This window comes from Hippoglossus hippoglossus, chromosome 5, assembly GCF_009819705.1.
Source record: "Hippoglossus hippoglossus isolate fHipHip1 chromosome 5, fHipHip1.pri, whole genome shotgun sequence".
Taxonomy (NCBI): domain Eukaryota; kingdom Metazoa; phylum Chordata; class Actinopteri; order Pleuronectiformes; family Pleuronectidae; genus Hippoglossus; species Hippoglossus hippoglossus.
Window position 1 is genome coordinate 9438341 of NC_047155.1, and position 22687 is coordinate 9461027.

General features: G+C 41.0%; 1 protein-coding gene across 3 annotated transcripts in view; it reads left to right on the forward strand.

Moving 5' to 3' along the window:
• Positions 1-22687, forward strand: part of ppp1r16b (protein phosphatase 1, regulatory subunit 16B) — a 70727-nt gene that overhangs the window by 26640 nt on the left and 21400 nt on the right. For all 3 annotated transcript variants that reach the window (XM_034585643.1, XM_034585645.1, XM_034585644.1), the window contains exon 3: positions 19775-19845. In XM_034585643.1, the coding sequence (XP_034441534.1) occupies positions 19775-19845 (71 nt within the window). The remainder of the gene's footprint in view (positions 1-19774; positions 19846-22687) is intronic.

Consider the following 22687-nt stretch of genomic DNA (forward strand, 5'->3'; position numbering starts at 1 on the left):
AAAAAAAGATTTAGGATTTGTGCAAATTATAAAATAGAAGTATAGATTAATGGCTACACAGCTGCAGTTAAACCACATGACTGATTGGCAAACATAATATATGCACTGGAGATTTACTTTGGTTGTAACAAGGCAACTAAGTTAGAAATATGCGCTGGGCTTTCATTCATGAGCTCGGAGTGAAACTCGGCACAGAGCTCAGTGATGACACATTTGAATAATTACTTTAATTTCTGCCCAACCTCACTTCTTCAGCTGGATATCAGAATGCCAAGGTCAGGAAAACGATTAGCTGGGCCTGCCCACTTAAACTGCCAGGGGAAGTCTCTCCATTCTAGCTGAATTTATTCTGTGAGGAAACTGTTTTATCATCGGGACATAATGGAGTTGTCACACTGAGATGAAACTTTGTCAGTCTTTTAATTAAAATGTCTATGGACGGTGTCCCCCTATTTGGAGATAATAATTGTTTTCCTCCCCAACGAAGCTGTGGCTGAGCTAACAATGTGTCAGGGATGCAGGGATGATAAAAGGCTGCTTATCTTTTAGATATAGCATCTCATTTAACTTCACTTTGACTTGAAATTAGATTGAACTTGTTTTATCACAACGGATGCAGCCCACGGCAACTGTGCACGCTATCTCTACAGATATGGAAACAAGCACAGGGGTTATTTATTGTCACCGTCTTTCTTACGGAGCAGAAGCTGTGCTACACTGTGCAAACACATTTACAAGAACTGGCATGTAGACGCTCCAGCTGGAGAGAGACTCAGAGGGAGGCTTGGGATTGGTGTTGCCTGGATGTCCTTTGGGATTTTACCATCATGTGTAACCCAAATACAGATTTGATAAAAATAGCTCACAGTAGAAAGGATATCACCTCACTGGTTTCAAAGGAAACTCTGCTTTTGTAGGTTCTACACACACAGTGTTGCTGTGTTTAAAGGTTTTGGAAATGGTTTGAACAGTGTTGAAAGGTTTTTGCTGTGCATGGCGATGCTGTGTGTAGTTACCAGAAAGTCTTCTGTGTGTGTCCTTATGTTGGTGTAAAAAACAAGAGGTATAGTCAGAGAGGTGAAACGTCACATGCTATTTACTGTCACATGCAGGAAGTGTATATATATAAGTGTGATTTTATTTTAGGTGTTAGGTGTAAGGTGTAAGTTTATCCAAAGTAACTTTCCAGAATTATTAGCAATAAACTCTGATTAAGAAATTAAACGTGGTCAAGAAAACATTAGACATTAGTGAATCATCACATTTTTCTGAACCTTATGCGAAACAACACATTCTTGTATCAAATGAAGCTAAAATAAATGTGTTTGGATCAGATGGGGATCTGGCCAGGAGGAGGGAGTGTACTGATACGGGGCTGTGCGAGTGCATTAGTTTTTGGGAAGATGACATTTATAAATGGTCCAGTAAATACAGGTTTGTGTTCTGAAGAACTGAATAAAAATGTGACTTCCTTTCTTAAGAAGCGTGGCAGGAGAGGAATTTCCCAACATGCCAATGATACCAAACACACTGCAAAGATCACACAAGAGTTTGTAGAGAGGAGAAAAGTGAAGACTGTGACTTCACCATGTATGTCCCCTGACTGTTTAAATGACTTTTTTAAATCCGAAGCTAGAGCAACAAAAGAGCATTTGTAAAGAAGAAAGAATGAAAGATGATTGATGAATAAAAATCTGGAATGGACAGGGTTGGTTATTGCTAAACATTGTAGTGATCCCGACCAGGTTGGTTACAGCATGGTATAAAGATGGACGACATGACTGCTCCCTAAAAGTGAAGCCAAAGCATCTCAATCGTTACCTGGTGGCTGACTGCCTCCTCCATATTAGTGGATGGGACGTGGACCAAATCAAAAAGTCAAAGTACAAGTTTATACTCAAGTTTGAAATGTTTATTTCAGCAGAACATAGTTAGTTTGGCATCTTCGCTCTGACTTCATCACTTCCCCAGATGTGATTACACTGATATGATGTGGAGTGATGAGCAAATATCTTTGACCCACTGTTGGAGCCTACAGGTGGATGCAGGGGTGTCGATACTGACGCTCGGCAGCGGAGGCGTTGACAAGCAAAGGGAGAGATGGGACATTATTGCCGGTTAAATAGACCGCCAAATTGGGAGGGTGTGTATAGAGGATTGTGGTGAGCGAGGCACATGAGTCTCTGTGTAGCTCGAGTTATCTGCCTGATACTGCAGCTCCATCCGGATCACTACAGTGCAGACTCTGGCCCCAAATCAGCAAGATGGCGTTCGTAGCTGGGATATTTAAGCTCTGGCTAGTAGGAGGAAGTGGAGACACGTCGTCCATCTTTAAAAACAGTCTATGGTTTGGACTCATTAAGAACAAATTTCTTTGTTTTGTTTTGATTTATATGCCGAAGCTTTGTTGGTCCTTTTTGCTGCAGGGGCATAGTAACATTTGCTATCGGCTCTGTTTAATGAGGGTGACCATGAGAGAGGCAGGGAGATAAAAAAGGAAGTGAGGCAGGATGTAGCCCACACAGCTCCACTGGCAGCTGGCTCGCTCAGGAGCCTGATAATCTCCCCCCTCATTCCCTCCGGTCCCCAAATGCTCCATCAGGCATCATGACTCCTCACGCTATGCTGCTCCAGCACCCTGCTCACAGGCTTTAGGCATCTTTGACAAAAAATATATATATATTTGACACCATCATTGATTTTCCTTGCATAGCAATTTTTTAAAGAAGGTTTTGTGAAAAGAGGAAAGAAAATCAAATGTGGCGACATCTCTGAAAACCAGCATCGACTCTGAAATTCCCAAAACACAATGACGAATAAAAAAAAGAAAGAAAGAAAGAAATGGAGCCACCTATCACCTTGTTTTTATGAATAGAAGGAAAGAGAGCGCAGGAGGGAGAAGTAAAAAAGAAAACACAGAGAGAGAGCGTGAGATTGACTTTGACCTGAGGCTGACTCTACCGGCATCAATGCCAAAATAAGATGAGGGCTTTGATTGGCTGGACTGACTCCTATTTGAATCCCTGATTGGTCAGAGTGGATGAGTGAATGTTTTGCTGCTCTTTTTTCTCTGCAGTTGCAGTCAGAGCGTCGTTGTGTTGACTGGAGGGCACGTGTGTAAGCGTACGTTGACAAATGTGTGTGTGGTTATTTGTATGCATGTTGTATAGTTTGAATATATGTGCTGGTTTTTGAGCTTTACTGTATCTCGAACAGTAGGGGGTGTTATTGAAACTATGATTGCTTCATTGTCAGGTGTGCATGTGTCTGTGCTTGTGTGTGTGTGTGTGTGTGTATATTCTTGCTTCCTGACTGTGAAAGCTGTGGGAGCAGACTCACCAGGCCGTGAGGAGATTCAGATAGAGTGAAGCCGCAGAGGACGCAATGTGCACTCAAGCTATGTGTTTGTGTGGCCGTGACAAGGACAGATAAAGAAGAATATTTGATCTTGCATGAATGTAAACAAACTTCTAAGTGTTGTTAGAAAGTCTGTCTCTGTAGCCAGAGATACCCTGAAGGTTTGAGTATGAGGGGATGAGTAGGAAGAGGAAGGAGACGATTGGATGCATTCCAGAGTTTGAGTTCTTGGCCCATTTCATCGCCCTCTTGCCCCCTCACGGTGATGAGGGCTGATGACTGTGAAATTACTGTGAAGCACCTCAGTGTCTCTCTGCGCAGCTCCCTGGTTTTCCTCTCTCCAGAGAGCTGCTATGCTGCAGAGGAGCAGCCACTGGGGTCCGAAGGGACTGTGAACATATACACATAGAGAGAGTGTGGACCGACTCAAACCCCGCCCTGTTATCTTTGAAAAGATCCAATCGAATAGGCAAAGAATGAGAATATCCACAGAATGAGGATAATAAACGGAGAGAAAGTTGTCTTCCTTCTCTTACAGTCATTGTGATCATGTGAACATCGGCTGTGTCCTGCCCTGTTGTGTTTTACCACTCCATGAACCTACTGAGTGTTTTACAGCTCAGTCTTCCCACACTGATTACCTCTAATTTCCAACTGAAAATCACAACTTGTAACTAGATGTTAGAGAAGCCACACACAAAATCCACGTTCCATTTTTAGCCCTGCGGCTTTTGCTCTTGGTTCACCACTTTTTTTTTTTACAGCCATATCATCACCATAAAAATATAGGGGGGCAATAACTCCTGATTTAAGAAAAGCAAAATACTGTAGCAGCGACTAAATCCTCCTGTTTTTCATTTGTGTTCAAATTAGGCCTTGGAGGAGCATTGTCTTCTTCTGCTGCCTTATTAGAGTGGTAAGGCCGTCTCCTCGGAGGCCAGTGATAGGCTTAGCTGCTCGCCGGCATATGGCAGCAGCAGAGTGGCATTAAAAAGACACACAAGAGCAGTGAAAAGAAGACAACGATAAACAAAAATAACAAAGAAGTAAATCTCATGGGATACAAGCAATTTTCAAGAAAGCGCTGACCTTTGACAGTGATGTCTGTTCTGCCTCTTTTCAGTTCTTTTACACTCCATCTCTCAGCAACACATTAAGACACTACATGTAAGTTCCCCTTTACTCTTGGTTTGAATTGGCACTGGAGAGATTTAACAGACTCCTCATGAAGTGACTGAAAAGCAAAGACTGTCAGATGGAGGGAGGACTTTGACAAACACACTACTTTGGATTAAAAATAAAACACTATCATATTCTACACCATATACAGGACCATATTATAGAATGTTATTTATGCAAAGGAAATTTTACTAACTCATTTTAGATCACATGTGGAGATAATACGGAAAAATAACAACAAGTTCAACTGTGTTATTGATTTTCCCTTCAGCGGTGTTGTACGTTTAATTGCTACTGACGCTGGTGCTCCCCACTGTTTGTCCAACATTTCGATGTAATGAAATAGCATGGGAAGCATGGAGCCAAGTCATATTTCTAGCTAATTAACAGCAGCGTTGTTTTTATTTTTTACTGCTGGAGTGCCCCTGTGGTTAGTCTTCTACTTTAGGATAAGAATCTTTATTGTTTGACTAACAAGTAGATCACATGGTTTGATAAAATGGGTAAAAAAGATAAAAGGTTCCTGACAAAGTTGGTTCATACTGAGATGTTCTGATACCGTTTTGTAAAGAGGTCATTTCCAGTTTGTCGCTTTAGCCGGAGCCAACTAAAATGTCAGCAAATTGGCAATATCGAGTTAAATGGCTAAGTGTACTGTTTGCAAGACTTCACTTTCAAGTGGTGGCACTAGTGTTGCCTAGCAATAGGCCATACAACAGTAATAGCATCCATCACTTATATTCTAGTTTAGGAGGAGCCTCCGGAAATCAGTCATCAGGCATGAACACGTTTAGTGAAACATCCCCAGCAACAGTGTTCCAGACATTGGTCACTCTGATCCAATACGGTCTGCACAACGACAACCACCACAACACAAGACAGCCCTGAGTCCTGTTTACAAATGAACACTCAGTGGATCGATTGTTTGGGCCCAAAATATCCATTTTCAGGAGGATACGCTTCATCCATACGACAGTGCATTTTTCATGTCTATTGGCTCAACAGCCAGTTAATTGGAATCTCCCCAGACTTCTGTGTGGCCGCTCTTCTAAGCACCGAAGTCCATTTACCAAAATCTTATTTCTGTGTCACTTCCACCTCCTTATTTACTAGTCCCAATATTTCCTCTTTCATTATTAAGAAGCTGATTAATTAGGAGGTACATACTAACAATTTGTCTGAGGTTGAATACTCTTCTTGTCACTCACGTTGGGGAAAATAAATGTCGGCTAATTAGAGGCTGTCAGTAATAATGACAGAGTGATGAGCTGAAAAACCCTGGTTTTATCTTCAGTGATGATGCAGGTCTTTCAGTGTTGCAGTAATAATCTCGGATCCAGACAAAAGAGAATTGGTAAATTTCAAAGGATTTATACTCACAGACATTTGAGCAGTAAAAGTTGCCTGCAGCTTGTTACCCACAACTTCTTTCAAATACTTTCAAACACTGTAAAACATCGGATGTGATAAAAGGAGCAGAGATATGATGAGAGATTCAGACATGTAGCATTTGATATGCACTGGCTCTCTTTGTCCTTTTTTCTTTGTGGAGTATATGACCTTACGTAGCCTTTTGCTGTTTGATTAGTTTTGTGACAAACCCCCCACCAAAAACATCTTGAATTACTCTGCTATAGATTTGAACAAAGAATGTATATTTCTCAGTACTAACCAGTGATCTGTTGAAGCAGGTTGTTTACTCACATTTCCAGGTAAGCTGATGTGACCTCTGACCTTTGACAAGTGTAGTGTAAGATGGTCGGCCTCTGTTTTGCATCCAAAGAAAAACAATGATGAACAGGACACGGACATATGTATGTTCCTAACACCCTGAGAAATGATGGCATTGCAGTCTAGTTGCTTAAGTTCGTGGAGTGAAAAAGTGCAGGATATAATTTAACATCTAAAAATATGTTGTTTACTGTAGCTTGGTTTATTTAGCTTTGTGCCCTGTCGTCTTCTTCAGTAAAGATCAGACTGGAGCTGAGACAATAATGAATGAATCACTAGTGGGTAGAAACTGAGTCAGCAATAACTTATTGATCAATCATTAAAGTTATTTCTTGAGGAATAAACAATTGGCCCCAGCCTTTTGAAATGAATGTTGTTGCCCCTGTTTCCACTGGTCAAATAACAACATGTGGCTTTTGTCTGCAATGAGAAATGATAAAGTCGGCACTCGCTCTCTGGTCAAATGATTCTGCAGTAGACACAGCTCCAACTCCGATTGGCACTGAGAGAAACATGACACCCGGGTGAATGAGCTGGTTTCTCCTTCTTTATTTTAGCAGTTTTAATGTTGACAAATGTTAATTTCTCTTTGCGATGCTATGACGCACATTGAACTTTCTGGCATCTGAATAGCCATGAACGTTCGTCTGTGTTTTTTTTTCTCTTTCTTGTTTTGTTTTTTACATCTTGGGAACATCATGTAACAGCAATGTTTTTCTTTGTATCGTGTAACAGCAACTGGCAAGTGATTTATCGTCTAACATCGTCTAACATGTGTCACCGGGGAGAAAACAACAGAAAGGCAAAATCCTCTACTGGTAATACTACGTTTACCTGCTTGTTTGGTATAAAACAGGAATATGATTACAAACTGCCATTTAAAAAAATATATATTTTCTGATATTTGATTGACTGAATAATAATTTATTATATAACAGGACAATTATTAGTAAAATACTCAATAGTTGCTGCCTGTGACCCCACTGACTCGCTGCTGACATTTGACCGCTGACTAAAGGGATTTAAGTGTCTCTGTGTTGGCTGAGCTTTCTTATATCTCAATTAAACCTATCAAGCAAAGAATTTGCATTTACTGCATCTAATCTGCCAACATTTTAATAAGCCATATGGTATTTTGTGGATGCTTCCTTCATTTAGTCATTCATGGGACAAGTGTGATCAGTTTCACGACCCCTGCTTCTCTCCTGGTGACTAAAGTGAGGCTCATCATATCGAGGCTACTTCAACACCAGCCCTTTGCATGTTTGCTTTTTCCACTCGTGCATTCCCTGATAATTTTATGCAACAATTCTGAGCGGTTGATTATTTAAGTGGGATTTGACATTTCCCACTCTGAGTGGGGCTGCAACAATGACGGGGTTGAGAGCTGCGGTTTTAATGGATCCTCATGCTTGTGGCATCTATCGAAAGCTTCTGTGATTATGAGGACGAGTCTTATTCTCCTGACAATAGTGTGCTTTTTCTCACCATTTCTCCTGTCAGCTTGTGAGGTTTTGGGCCATACTCTTCTCCTCGTTCTTCTTTTTGTCAGCTCTTTGTGATTAAGGCAGCGTTCATGGAGTCTCTGGCAGCCTAGAGGTCAACAGAACTCTATTCATCTCCACTCTGTCACACTCTTTTGCTTCCCCGCTCATGCTCTGTCACTCTAAATTAACATTCTTCTGGGGGCTCGTCAGGGCGGGCTCCTCCAGGCGCTGCTGCTCGGCCTGGCACACACTGCCACTGCTGTCTCTTCCCGGCCATGCAGGTTCACGTGCCTCTGCCAGGGCAGAGGGGACTGACTCATCCTGGTCACGTTACGTCATTTGGGAACAAGAATACTGAGGAAAAACACAACAATTCAAACACAAAAGTTGAACTAACTGTTGTGTGGGGAATAAATGTTGTGTTGTCTTGTCAGTTGAAAGAGCAGGATTCACTGGGCCATGGAATTATCAGAGCTTCGACTTCTTTAGCGTCATAATTGAACATGTTTCTCGGCCGTGTAACTGTCACAACACAACAACGGCTCATTTATAAAACCTGAGCAATGAACTGACTACCCCTGTTTCATTCTCTCCCTACGCTACATCACTCATTTTTCTGTGTGCATTCATAGTGCTCCCAGGAGATCCACATTATTATTGTTGTTATTCTTTGCTGGGTCAGTTGCAGTCTTTAGTGAACCGTACCGCACTAAGCGATTGTCTGCCAATGAGCTGGCTGAGCTATCTTTCTCTCTCTCCTTCCCTCTCCCTCTCTCTCTCTCTCTCTCTCTGCTCCCCCGTTTCCACATCAGTCAAATCTCCTGGGAGAGCACAGACTCTCAAGTTAACTCTTATTTCCATGGTAACTGAGGCAGACATAGAGAGGTCCAGGCAGCCATGGCCCGGAGCTACTCAGCTGCAAAGGCACAAATTGTGCATCATCATTGCTGCTGCCGTTGCTGCTGCTGCTGCTGCTGCTGCACAGGATGTGGTTCTGGCTGCTGGGCTAACTCGCCGTCACGTTAAACTGTCAAAGGTGGACGTCAAATTTAATGACGCCAATGTCTTGCCAATAAAGATTTCAATGGGACGGAACTGTCATGAGTGTAAAATAAGACAATCCTTTATTAGTGCAGGGGATTTAGCTTTGTTGCGGCACCAAAGAGGACTGTCAAAAAATGGACATCAGTAAAAGTAATAGATGAGTAAACATGTAATGTAAACACAGGAAATTTAGTTTTGTTAAATATAACATGTCGAAAATCATTCAAACCTGGGATAATGAGATCAAGGCGATGGATTCTAAAGGACCAAACGCATTTACTTTTGGTTTTCAAAGTAAATTTAATTTCAAGTGATATCAAAAGGGTCTTAAACGTCCTGTAGCTGTCGACACCCTGCATGAAAGTTACTGTCAGTTATTGTTTTCAACAATTTAAATCTTGTTTTACAAGTCAAACTGTCTTTTATCAGTTCCTTTGAAATCCCAGTTGCTATGACGCGTCCACATCCATCTCGTCTCAGGCGGCACGGCAGCCTCACCACATCCTCACCACTGACGGGAATTGAAGCGAATACCTGTCTGAGTGACGGAGCCGTTTAAATGGCAGAGTGAGTCGGACTTGATCCACTGCTGCCAATCCCCCGAACGCCATTTCAGCACGCCGCTGCTCCCCCACTCTTTTTAAAACCATCCTCCAGTGTCTCGCCAACTGCCCATCACCCCCCCTCCACTATAAATCCTGCAATAGGATTCAGGATTATTCAGTGAGGATTAGGCCTAACCAAACCAAACCGGACGGGGACATCATTAACAAGATGATAATAAAGTCTAGAACTATGTATGTGCTGAAGCTACAAAAAAGCACACACAGTACTGAAGGTGAGAAACGTTTGAGATGTTTTAATTTGAAGATAAGTAATTTCATGTTTGAGTTAAAAATACTCTGAAATAAGGGTCAACATTTTGCCTTTCAGATCTTGAACTAAACTGTCAGTTAACTGTATATTTATATATTTGAATTATGAGCTGATCTAGCCCTTTGAAGAAGTGAAAATCTTTACTTATTAGTTACACGTCTTGAAAAATAAACTTAAATGGATTTGATAAGGGATTGAAAATAACCCACAGTCAGAGGTCAGATTAGATTATAGATTTTAATTTGATAAAATACCTAATACTAAGCCAAGTCAACTGAAAAACCCTTTATCACTTATTACGGAAGCTGTGGAGTGGAGCTGAGCTGGGATGAACAAATGCCAACCCCTGCAGCTCTTTGTATCCGTGGAGCTGTCAATCAAAAGAGGCCAAAAATACACCCAGCTTTAACCCTTAGATATTGTGTGATGCAACTATTGTTTCAGAATTGCCACGATGACGCATTAGAATCAGTCAAATTACCTGGCTGAATCTGTTTTTCTAGAAATTTAGAGATTCACTCTTGTCAGTTGTCATAGTGACACACAAGAGATCACAAGAGATCACAGCTTAGGCTCATATTAAGTTAATAAACAGATATTCATGAATTCTGCTGGTGTGAACTTTGGCCTGACAAGTTTGACCGAACAACACGTTTTTTTCAGAGCTGAAAAGAAACCCTGACACTGTGATAGTTACATATATATACTTGAAGTTAATTCAAATGACTTAAATTTAGAATAAACTTCATGTTTTAAGTTTTATTATGCCTCTAAACCAGTGGCAGCTGTGACCAGAGACATTATGCTTTGGTCCTGTCCCATTCTTGTCAACACAATATATCAAGAGATTTTCTTCAAATGTGGCATTAACATTCACAAAGATTCAGATAAGAACTGATTAGAAATTTGGTGATCAAAGGTTAAGGTCCCTGTGACCTCACAAAACAAGTTTTAATTCTGCCGAGCAGGTTTTGTTTTCATCTGCGTTTGTGTGTGAGTTTGGACCGGCCAGCAATGCAGACAGGTGCATTTCAATCCCAGTGTCAGTGGATGTGGGAGGGCTGACGTGTCAAAGGAACTGGCACAAATTTCATAGGAACTGATAAGAGACTGTTTTGTCTGTGGGAGCAAAACAGTTTCTCTTTTTACCTCAACCCAGGAGGTGATGTTTTCATCTGCGCTTCTTTGATTGTCAGCTGGATGCGGAAAAACCACTGAACTGATTCCCATAAAATTTTGCGGAGGGGTACGGTCTGACCCAAGGAAGGACAGAGATAATGTTGAAGCAGATTCCAATGCTTGATTTGGGGCATTATCCTCGGTGGAGGTGTGCTCACTCTGAACGATCCTCTTTTAAAAGAAGTTAAACAATATTTATGACAAAATAATAGCTTCTAATTAATTCCTTAATTCTTTATTTTTTACTACATACAGTGTGTGTATTGAGTCTTGACAGACATGGACATAACCTGCAACTTGACTCGTGGGCTGAGGTGGTGATTCACTGCCAGATAACAGCCTCCTGGGATTAGTCAGCGTGTCCATAATGTCAATGGGCAACCTGAAAGATTTACTTAATGTTAATTAAATTATGAAAAGTGCCTCAAATCTGCCCCAGTTTTAAGAGTAAGTACCAATCAGCTTTTACTAATCAAAACCTGAGATCTTTGGATTATGTTGTTTTTATTCTCCCTCAGTGTTTTTAATTTGTTCCCAGTGACCAAGAAAACACCTGCTGCCTCCCAACCCACATTTTGTCGTGTCTTCCCGTCGCCGTCCCTTCTGTGCCACATGACTACATCTGTTCAACTCGCCTAACATACAATTAAAGTCCCTTAATAGCTCATCGTGTGGAGGAAAATTATAACACACAGTGGAATACTAATTATATCAATGATCCTCCCTCACGATGTCCTACTAAAACCAATGTCATTCAGCTGCTACTTATAAACGTGCCGAGTGGCCTTCTTTTCTGCACCCCCGACAGGAAGACAAAGCTAATGGGCCTGTTTGGGACAAAATTATTTTATATTCTGCAAACTACTGCTCTGTTTGTCAGTTTAAAGCAATTGGATTGTTCTGAGATTACAGATTCTCATTTCTGAGAACTGACTCACAATATCAGCCTTTTCCATTTGCAGTAAATTAGCGAAAGAATTAACAAAATGACGTTGTGACAAAACCTAATCATGACATTAGTGAATAGTAGAAATGTTTTCTATCAATTACCCCAGTGTGGTGAGTTGATGAGAACTTTGTCAGAGAACAGAGCGTTACACACACGTTCAAAATGTATAAAACAATTTAAAGCAAATAGTTTTCAGCAATGTAAAACATCACACTAGAATTTAAAGAAACTCTTATAATTCCAACTGACATAGTAGAACATTTCCATCATTACCATGTGTTTAGATAATTTGAAGTGAACTAAAAATATATAGTCATTATTTATAGACTTATTTCAGATCTTAGTCATGACATTTAAATTTAAGATAATCGATCTTCTTCCTATATTTAAAGGCTGCAGAAATAAGCAGTGAATACAAATAACATCCATTAAAATTGTTTCACTTTATAAGTTGATGGCTTTCCTTTTGAAGTATTTGGTTCTTCACCTGGGAGGGTTTGGAGATTTTTCTCTGGGTTTGTCGTTGTATGAATGAAAGTGAAACTATTAATACCACCTGCTTTGCATCATGTGAACAAATGGACAGACAGTTATCTAATGAGTGCCCAGAGTAAGGTTCATATCCACTTCACTGTGGCATTAGTGTACGTATCCCTGGTATTTGTTTTGACTTGTGAACACATGTTGGGGACGTTTGTCCTTGAAACACCAACTTTGATGCGTCTTTAAACCGATGTTGTGGAAAACACCATCTCAGAGGCTCAGGCTTAGACTCTGCTTCCTCTAATATGTCCAGAATGTTTTCATCTCCTTCTGAAAACATGCTATAGGTTGATGGAAGTGAGGGGATTTGAACTGTATATGTAACAGAGTCACTGTGAGCAGCCTCGTGTTTGACCCCTGTCTCTGTATTTCATTTAAATCATATTAAAATGCTTTACACTGCACCTACGACTATAACACACTCGCTCGAATCTGCCCTCTCACCAGAACATCAGTGTTTCAGGATGATTATAAACCACAGTGACATTTTATGTACAGGTTCATTCTCTCCCGTCCCAGGTTTCAGCTCGTCTCTGTGATTTGAGGGATTCTGGGATTCTCTGATTGCTGCTTCTTTGATAAGGTGAAGAGAGATTCACTTTAAGGAAAATAAATCCTCCTCTTTAACTTACTTCTTACATTTGAACTCACGTAGCCCCTCTCAAATCATCATCTTTACTTTATCCTCCCTTCACTGACTGTATGAGCCTATGGGCAGATCAGCATGAGTCAGCATCCCAAGCTCAACCCTGACCATAAGGACATGCACGCTGCTGTTATCCTCTTCACTCAGCTGCAAAACAAAATATTCATCTTCCATGATAAACGTCACGCAGAGTGTTATGCATTGTGTTTCTTTCTGTACGTCAGCTCGAGATTGTACAATCCTCGGCTGATGTCATAGATCAGAGCGTCTGTGCGTGTGATTGGCCGTGATATGAAGCTTCCTCATCTATTGTATGTCAGCGATGTTTTGAATGGGAGGAAGAAGGCTCATCAACATCAATCCTGACATGAACTCTCTGAAAGATCCCGATCTGTGCAAATGCAAACACAGAAAGTTATCGTACTTGTACAGGAGTGTGATAGGATTTGATTTATCTATAGTAAACGATTGTGTGCAGTGTGACGAATGACAACACAAACCAGGCTTGTAAAAAGACGAGACTAAACGATTTGAATTTCAAATTCTTAGATTTTTTTACATCTAATTTTGCCTGAAGATTTAAAGAAAGCTATTGTTAACGTGTATTTATTGATCTTTTACTGATTATAAACATACAATACAACACAGACACATTAAAAACTGTAGCGAAACAAACAGTTACGTCAAATATCGATCAGTCCCAAATGTTTTGTTTTTCATTTAATCTATTATTATATAATTTGGTCTGTAAAATTTCATAAAACAACTTAATCACTCCCCCATATGATTACACAGGAATGATGGGAGTGATGAGCAAATACTTGTAACCCCCCGTTGGAGCCTACAGGTGGATGCTGGGATGGTGGAGGGGCTGAAGCAACTGGTAGCAATACTGCAGCAGCAGTGAGAGCAAAGGGGATGATGATAAATTTCTCTCTGCTTAAATAGACCACCTGATAAGGTGGGTGTGTATTATAGATGGTTGTGGAGAGTGAGGTATGTCACATGATGTATCTCACATGATTGGCGCAGTGCAGCTCGAGTTGGCTGCCTGAACTAGCTCGCCGGTGTCGCTCCATTCATCCTGACGGGAACACAAAAGTCTGTGCAAAATATCATTGCACTCCATTCAACAGTTGTGGTGACACTGCACACAACAACCTGAAGGAGGTGGCTGAGAAAAGGTCAGGGGGTCACCACAGTCATTAGAATATATCCCCTGGGGACATCCACGCATGCATTTAATGTAATTTCATCTATTATACTTTAAATCATTTTAATCTGTATATTGTGGACCACAGAGTAATATCTCCATCCCTAGAGCCACTCATGTAGAAACTATATTTTGCACAGATATGTCAAAGTAAGTGAAGACAACATTAAGCAAAAGGCGAAAACCACAAATAAATAAACGTAAAAGAAACACTGATATGTTTGATCGCTGAATACATTAAATGCTTGAAATATTTGCTGGTTCTGAAAACTGCATTGGTCCTTAACTCTAAAGTACTTGTCATCAGTCAGTGTTCAGGAAAGTTGTGGCCTGAATGACTTTGGGATTTGTCTCCACTTGCACGTGGAGTGTTGTCGAGGCAATCTAAGATAACAGGAAGGAAGGGTGTGCTCCTCTTCCTGTGCTGCTGTTTGTAACTTTTATCTTTTGGGAAGCATCTCGTCCAGCGCCATCTCCTCCCTCGGTGGGAATTCATGGGACCTGCCCAGGAAGACATGCACGAGATTTCTGCAGAACTGTGTTACTGGCTTGTGGGGTGTTAGATAATCACCATGGCGACTCTGCGATGTAATGGATGGCTTTTAAAGATTTGTGTGTGTGTGTTTGCTTGGTCCCACAGGGGGGGGGACAGATAGGAATCACCTTCATGGTGTGTCTCACCAGATGAAATTCAGTTTTCCATCCTCCCTCTTTTTCCTCTTAGTGTCTCTCTGTTTCACCCCCACATTTACTGTTAGGGTTGCATCATATATCCTTTAAGATCCCATTTTCCCTTTCATCATAAAACTCACACACCATGGGTGAGATCAAATAAAGCTGCACATATTAGGCACAATTTCTCATTAAGTCTGAGGCTCCATGCTGCTAATCAGACGTTAAAGAGGCAAACGATAATTACCATTGCAACAATCAGTTGGTGGAACCTTGGAGGAAGAAGCGGCAGATTTTGTTGATCGAATAATTGTTTGTCTTTCTGTGGAGTTTGCATGTTTGTCTCTGTGTGTGCGTGGGTTCTCTGGCTCGACTGATTCTGTGTTGTTAAATGTTGAATGTCGAATGTGTTAAATCGGACTAAAGTTGATAATTAATTTCCCTCAGTGCTCGTAATGCGTAATCACAAGTTGCCATGATCATACATGTTTGCACATTAATTTCTCTCTCTCCTGTGTTTAACTAATGTGTCCAGTTATCTGTTAATTGCATTATGGTAATTAGTTGATGCCTCTAAAAGGATTTTGTTTTTGTTATTGATGCTCTCTCTCCTTTTTCATTTTGAAAATTGTTTCCACCATCGATCTTTCAGCAAGGTGGGAGTGTGTTTGTTTTGCTGACGTGTGGGTGACTAATCACCTCACAGAGCTATTTTTTAGATGTTTTGATATGATTGATAAGTTCTGGCACCAAATCAACACAAAACTCACATCCTACACTCCATACGTACGTGATGCATAACTGCACATATCTGTAATACAGGACAAATCAAAACTATAAGAGACAAAACAGCATCAGAGTATCACTGTTCAGATGAATTGACTCAGATCACACAAAGATCAGTCTGTGTTTTGAAATATGAAATTCAGCATCAAGCTTGAAAGGCACCTTACAGAGCATATAACACCACCAAGGCCAACTTGTCCCCTAAACATGACAGATTTTTTTTATTCCATGAAGAAGCTCCATGAACTCTTCCCTGGGAAAGATCAGCTATTAATATCAAAAAACACCACAAACTCAGTGTCAACAAAAGCGATGATAGATTCCTGGATTTGCCCCCTGATCCAGAGCCAGTCCCATTACACATCCTTCCACTAAGGGTCATGGTAATCTGTCCTGTAGTTCTTGTATAATCTTGCTTAGAAACAAACTTAAAAAAATTAAGATATAAAGGCACCAATAGTAAATGTATTTTGATGTTGTCTCCACACACTTTTCCATTTTTAAAAGGAGAAAACAATATTTAACAGTAAAAAAAAGTACATTGTTAAGTTGCCTCAGTATTGATGTGTTTGTATGTGACTGTGTGAACCTCTGACAGTTTTATTTCTTATGTCACAACCTGTCAGCACCCTCACCCTGTGTTATATACACACTTATTACCCATACTCGCATACACATACCAGCTCCATATTTAACTACAGTAAATCCACGACAGTTGGATCATTTGAATTTCATAAGCACTTTACTGAGCTCTGTTTACACAGATTGGTTCAGACACAATAAAGATCGAAAAACAAAGACTGAATATTCCTCTTAGAAATGAGAAAAAAATATATCGACAATACACCATAAAAATATGTGTTAAAAGAGCGAATAAACAAATCAGAGTAATAAAAAAACATTCATAAATATTAAGAACACGACAATATTAAAGTGTGTTTTTCAAATCGAGCCATCACTCCTGTTTTTCCTCGAGCTGTTTACACGTCTCTCTGTCTTTCCCTCACGTCGTCCGGTGCATCACCAGCATAACTCAAATCCATTTCATCTTAAGTAATGCATCAGTGGCCACCCCCCTGCTCACGGAGGAAGCAATTCAGCGCCACTGCATATATTGTGGTGCATGCCTGCCCAAAGAAACCAATCAAACACCAGGCCGTTTGGTGGTGGTGAGCAAGTCTGTGCTGCTACATGTGCATTTCTTAATCTCACACTGGTTTCACAGGCAGATATTTAATAATATGTGGAATTTCCAGCCGGGAGAGCAGGCAGCACTTTCTGATTTCTGCCCCCCCCGAAGGACACCATTAGAAAACTGTCACCATCTGGTAGAACCAAACTGTGTGTGTGTGTGTGTGTGTGTGTGTGTGTGTGTGTGTGTGTGTGTGTGTGTGTGTGTGTGTGTGTGTGTGTGTGTGTGTGTGTGTGTGTGTGTGTGTGTGTGTGTGTGTGTGTGTGTGTTGAATACTCACAGAGAGGAGAAGCTACACCACGTGGGAAATGAAGGTGAAATGGCGTGAGCACAATCATTTCTAATCTCAGACCCGTTTCCAGGTGTAAATGTGTCTTGACGTACACACACCTGCTCACACTGCAGCGCTGCTTTGTGTGTGTAATACCAGTCTGTGTTAAATAGAGAATAATAGCAGGGTGTTGCAGCAGGGGATATGAGCAGTGCCGCTGTTCATGCAGCCTCAACAAGCCTCTTAATTCACTATTTTTTACCCCACTGTATTATCCTGAAACTGCTGAACCCTGGGTTGTTTTATAGTCATGCAAAAATATAGATGCATTAAAGCCGACTGCGACAGAAATTGAATTTTTCTTATCTGAACAGTAGAATGTCGGCGCTGTGGGAAAATGAAATCGTCCAGACCAGACTAGAGATAAACGTTGCAGTTTTTCATTAGTTAGATGTCAGATGGATTAGAAGTTAGAAGTTTGAGTTCATCCGGCAACTTGTCGAGTTGACTTTGTCTTTAAGTTGTTTCAACGTGTGTTTTGTCCGTTTCTTCACTATTTTGTGATTTACTGCAAGTTGCTAACATTAGAGCAGGTAATCACCCTGTTGAATATATGTTTTCTCTGTTTTTTTGTGTTTATGGTTTAGAAAAAGGTTAAACACTCATGTGTTGCATCTCTTAATACATCCCCAGTCACACTGCTCCAAAAAGACCTGCAGCTGTTGGGACTGTTTCACATTCTCGAAGCCAGGTTGTTCTGTGGCCTCTGATCAGACAAAAGATTTGTTTGCATTTGTTTGTCACAGACTCATCCAGTCTTCTAAAGTCTGTCTGCTTGACAATGAAAGAAGTGTTTTTATTATAAGCTCAACAGGTGCAGAGCTGATGTAGAAGTCATCTGTTAATACGATCAGTGGACAGTTTTAGTTAATGCTCCCTCATACCCTGAGCAAACAATGGAAGTGAAGCAGGATACATCTAAATTAATGATTCATCTGTTTGTGTGAACACATGTTCTGTGCACACGAGGATGTCATTAGTATTTAGAATCAGACCTTGAGAGTGTGTGTGTGTGCATGTGCAGCTGTAGTGCTGGTCGTCAGGCAGGCGGCTGATGACATATAACCATCATCATGTGTCCTTGGTCCTCCACTTGATGTTTCATTCATTTTCATAGAAAAACTGTTAAAAGCTGCAAACCTTCATTATGAAAGAGGCGTCCATACTCAACAGGTTCACTCCTGTGATACCAAGTGAAAAATGATGAATGTTTGCTTGAAAAAGTCATTCAATCACAGAAATTCAATTTGGACTTTACATGTAGAGTGAGACTCATCGTTATAGTTCTTCATTTGTTCCCTAAATATAATTTAAATCTGTTCACAAGGATTCTAATGCTGTGACACACACACACGTAGGAAATATAATGCTGGGATAACTTGGACTAAAGTGTTTTCACTGGAGGTGATGGTGAAAACGTGACTGGAAAACACATCTTAGTTCCATACAGTAACTTGCATGTTGATTCAGGCTCTAATGCATAAGTAAATAATATGTTGCCAGTGATACTCATCAGCAGCCTAATAGACAGGTAATAGACCCATTAAGATTCAGGAAGCATATAATAGTGTTCGGCTGCCGATGGCTGCACGTCTTCATCATTCTACTTCCCTGTAGATAAAGCTCTCGCCCCCAGACACATTTTGTCCAAAGTGCAATATCCAGTTTTATCAAGGTATTCACATCAAACTTAGATTGTTGATTTTACACATACTATACACATCTGTGTCTATACTGTCGTCATCATCATCGTAACCTGATTCACTCATTTGCTCTGGGTTTTTTTCTGTGGGAAATAAAGGCAGGTGCCAAAAACAGGGGATAATAATGATGTGGGGAGGAGGCGTACGTGCCGCCGCCGCCGCTGCCGCCGCCGCTGCTTCCTGCTCAGGCCGGTAGATTTAGCGGTTTTAGCAGTCGGGCAGCTGTCCAGTGTGCAGACTGTGATAGCTGATATTTGCTGAATTATGGTCCGGGTGGACGGTTTATCTGTTTGGACCATGAGACAGACAAACAATGTAATCCTAAGCGTGATTAAGTCATCCTCCATCGCTACCCCTCCCTGCCTCCTCTTACCCATCATCCATATTTCCAAGGTCAGTTGGGTAACATCCTGGCAGGGACGCATCAGGATGATGTCGTCTGATTAATGGATCGCACAAATTGATGGGTGATTGGTCACCGGTTAACAAAAGGTTAAGTTGCGGTGCACCTGCAGGCTGTGTGAGCAATTACCAGGAATTGGGTTTTATGGAATCTCATCATGCTTTTATCCTGCATCTGTTTTGTTTGCAGCAGCCAGAACATCTCATTCTCTCTGAAATACTGATTATAACTGAGCAGCTGTAACATCAGGAAACATGTGCGCCTCCTAACTCGCATGTGTGGACAACAGACGAAAAAAATTCATTTCTCAACCACCACTGTTGTTTTCAATAGAACAAGTGAAGCATGCAGACCTCCGCATCTGGTTTGATTTCTAAAATGAAAATGCAGTTATTTAAGGCAACAGAAAGAAATCCAGTATTTAAATAGAAACGTTGCTCATAGTAATGTGAGTCTTCATGTTTCTGTGTCTCTCTCCATCAGTTCGTTACCTGCTGAGAAACAACGTGAGTCCAGACCTCTGCAATGAAGACGGCCTCACCGCCCTGCACCAGGTGAGACTGTCCCACTCGCTCTCTACACCACTTTGACAGGATTCTATTACACAACATTACAGAGTGTTGTAGCCAATCAAGACCTGAAGTGTGTTTGATGCTAAACCTGTTTAGAGATTAGTCACCTCACAGCAACAGGGTTCTTGGTTCAAATCCCGGTTCGACAGCTGCCTTTCTGCCTGGAGTTCGGCTCATGTTTGCATGGGGACTCTAAATTGACTGTAGGTGAGTTTGGATGATGGTTAGTTTCTGTGATGAACTGAGGACGTGTCCATGTCCGTGTGAGCTGGGATCGGCTCCAGCCCCCCACCCTTTAAGAATAATTAATACTGCATCTTCCTGCTGTGAAAAACCAGACATGTAGATATGGGCGAAAGCAAATAAAAGTTAAATTGTCAGTTATTGTCAGACAATCTTCCTAAACCGAGCTTTGCTTAAAGTCAGTTATTGAAGTCGATTTAAATTAAGTTATAATCTACTAGGGAAGTTAAACATGACATTTAGACGTTTATGTATAAAACTATGAACAAACTGTGCATCATTCAGTCTTATTTCCTCATTTCAAAGACTTTAAAAAAACCTCCATGTTTTCTGTGTGAGTAGCAAACTCAGTCTTTCTGCATTGGCCATAAAAAACACATTATTCTGATAAATGTAATGTTGTTTTCCTCATTTTCTGTGTCATTCTGGTTCACATAGCCTGAATGTACTTCTTCTTCAACACTGTCACCCGGTTCCATTTCAACAGTATATTGGATATGAAATAGTCACGACTGTATAAAATATTATTTTTCAAAAGGTGCCTAACCTGCCCTTTCAAACTGTGTAATGTATTATTGAGTTAGTTCTGTTGTTGACAAATATTTCACAGCTCCTGGTTTTTACTCTGGTTCTTTACCAAGCAGCAAAACAGTCCAAGTATTTTCTTTTTATAACGTTTATTATTAAGTCTTACTTCAACATCTGTAGTCAGTTTGCAGGGGTAGAAATTAAAGGCCTTGTGCAGAATAGTGTTGAGCTTTTCTCACTCTGAAACCTTGTTTTGTAAAAGTGAGGAAATGAGTTCAGTATTGGGGAAATGTGGGAAATAATAGAGGAGATCAGGACAATTCTCTCTTGTTAATTAGATCCATTACTGCTGAGCTAATCAGAGCGTCCACCTCGCCCAATCAATGCCCCACATCACAGTTGTCTGCGTAGAAAATGGATCGTGTCTCGTTTTGCCTTTTTTCTTTCCCTAATTTCAAGAGAACAGAGACCAGCTGGCAAAGATATTTCAAATTGGAGAATGGTTTTGAAGCAGGACGTCTGTAAAGATGGTGCAGAAACTGACTGAGCAGGTTCAACTACTGCAGACGAGAGACGCTGTAGAAAAACATCTGTAAACACAAACAAACAAGATTGATTGTTTGTCTTTGGAACAAAGATTTAACTCAGAATTTGATTGTGTTTGTTGGTTTTCTGTCCCGTTCGTGTCAACATGAAATCTCAAGAATGACTTGAGGGAATTTCTTCATACTTGGTACAAACGTGCATGTGGACATACAGATGAACTGATTGGAATTTGGTGCTCAAAGTCACTGTGGGTGTGAAGGTATTATCTTTTTAATGCTGCCGGAGCATCTTTTCAAACTTGGCACAAATTATAAGATTTGGGTGGTCAAAGGTAAAGGTCAAAACTCTTGTGATGCTCATTTACTACCTCAGCTTCTTCTCTTTATTAACTTTTCATCCTCCCTGCTCCCGCTCTTCTCATTTTTCCTCCACAGTTGTAGTATTTCCTCAGACAGTATATGTCCTCTCTGCCTCAGCTAACACAGCCCATCTCTCTCTTTCGCTCTCGGCTGCTCAGAACCTAATATCCAGGCTCATGCTGGGAGGCAGAGAAAAGAGCAGGCGAAGGAAAAATTGTCCATCAGTCTCCACCGGTGTGGCTGGTGCTTTAAAAGATGTGGGCCATTGGCTGCCAGGAGATCAGATTGACCTTTTCGGCTTTGTGTGTGTGTGTGTGTGTGTGTGTGTGTGTGTGTGTGTGTGTGTGTGTGTGTGTGTGTGTGTGTGTGTGTGTGTGTGTGTGTGTGTGTGTGTGTGTGTGTGTGTGTGTGTGTGTGTGTGTGTGCCTGATAATCAGCTGTTTGGATGGGTCGGCTCGTAGAGTGTCTTCAAGATGAGACCTTTTCACTTCTGCTGCCATTACACAAAATACCAGCGTATGCACACAGGGAGACAATAAACACACACAGGGAATAGCACATGTACACACAAACACTGTTGCTAGAAGGTAGGAGGAAAGATGGATACTGAGAAAAGAGTGTTTCTCTCTCTCTCTCACACACACAGACACACACACTCACACCTGCACCGTGAGCGACAGGTTCAGATAAATGAAGGAAAGCTGTGGTGATGTTTCTCTAAATGAGATGTCATTCCTATCTAGGGTTGGTTTCACCTCACTGAAATGAGACATTAATCAATAAATGGCTTGCAGAAGCACTGTATGTACACACACACACACACACACACACACACACACACACACACACACACACACACACACACACACACGGGACTGTCACTGATGTAATGCTTTCCCTAGCCCTTGTCCTTAACCTAAGCCTGACATTAAAACAGGCCCTCATCTCAAAGTTGAATGATTTACAGTATAATAATTCTCTTTTTGTCCCCATAAGGACGACAAATTCTCGTAATGTGACTGTGTAAACAGACCGAGGTCCCCATAGCATAGGTAAAACAGCAGCACATGGACTCACACACCTGTACACACTTCACAATTTACTACGTCAGCCCGTGAGAATCACTCAGTGCTTCATGAAAGCTCCTC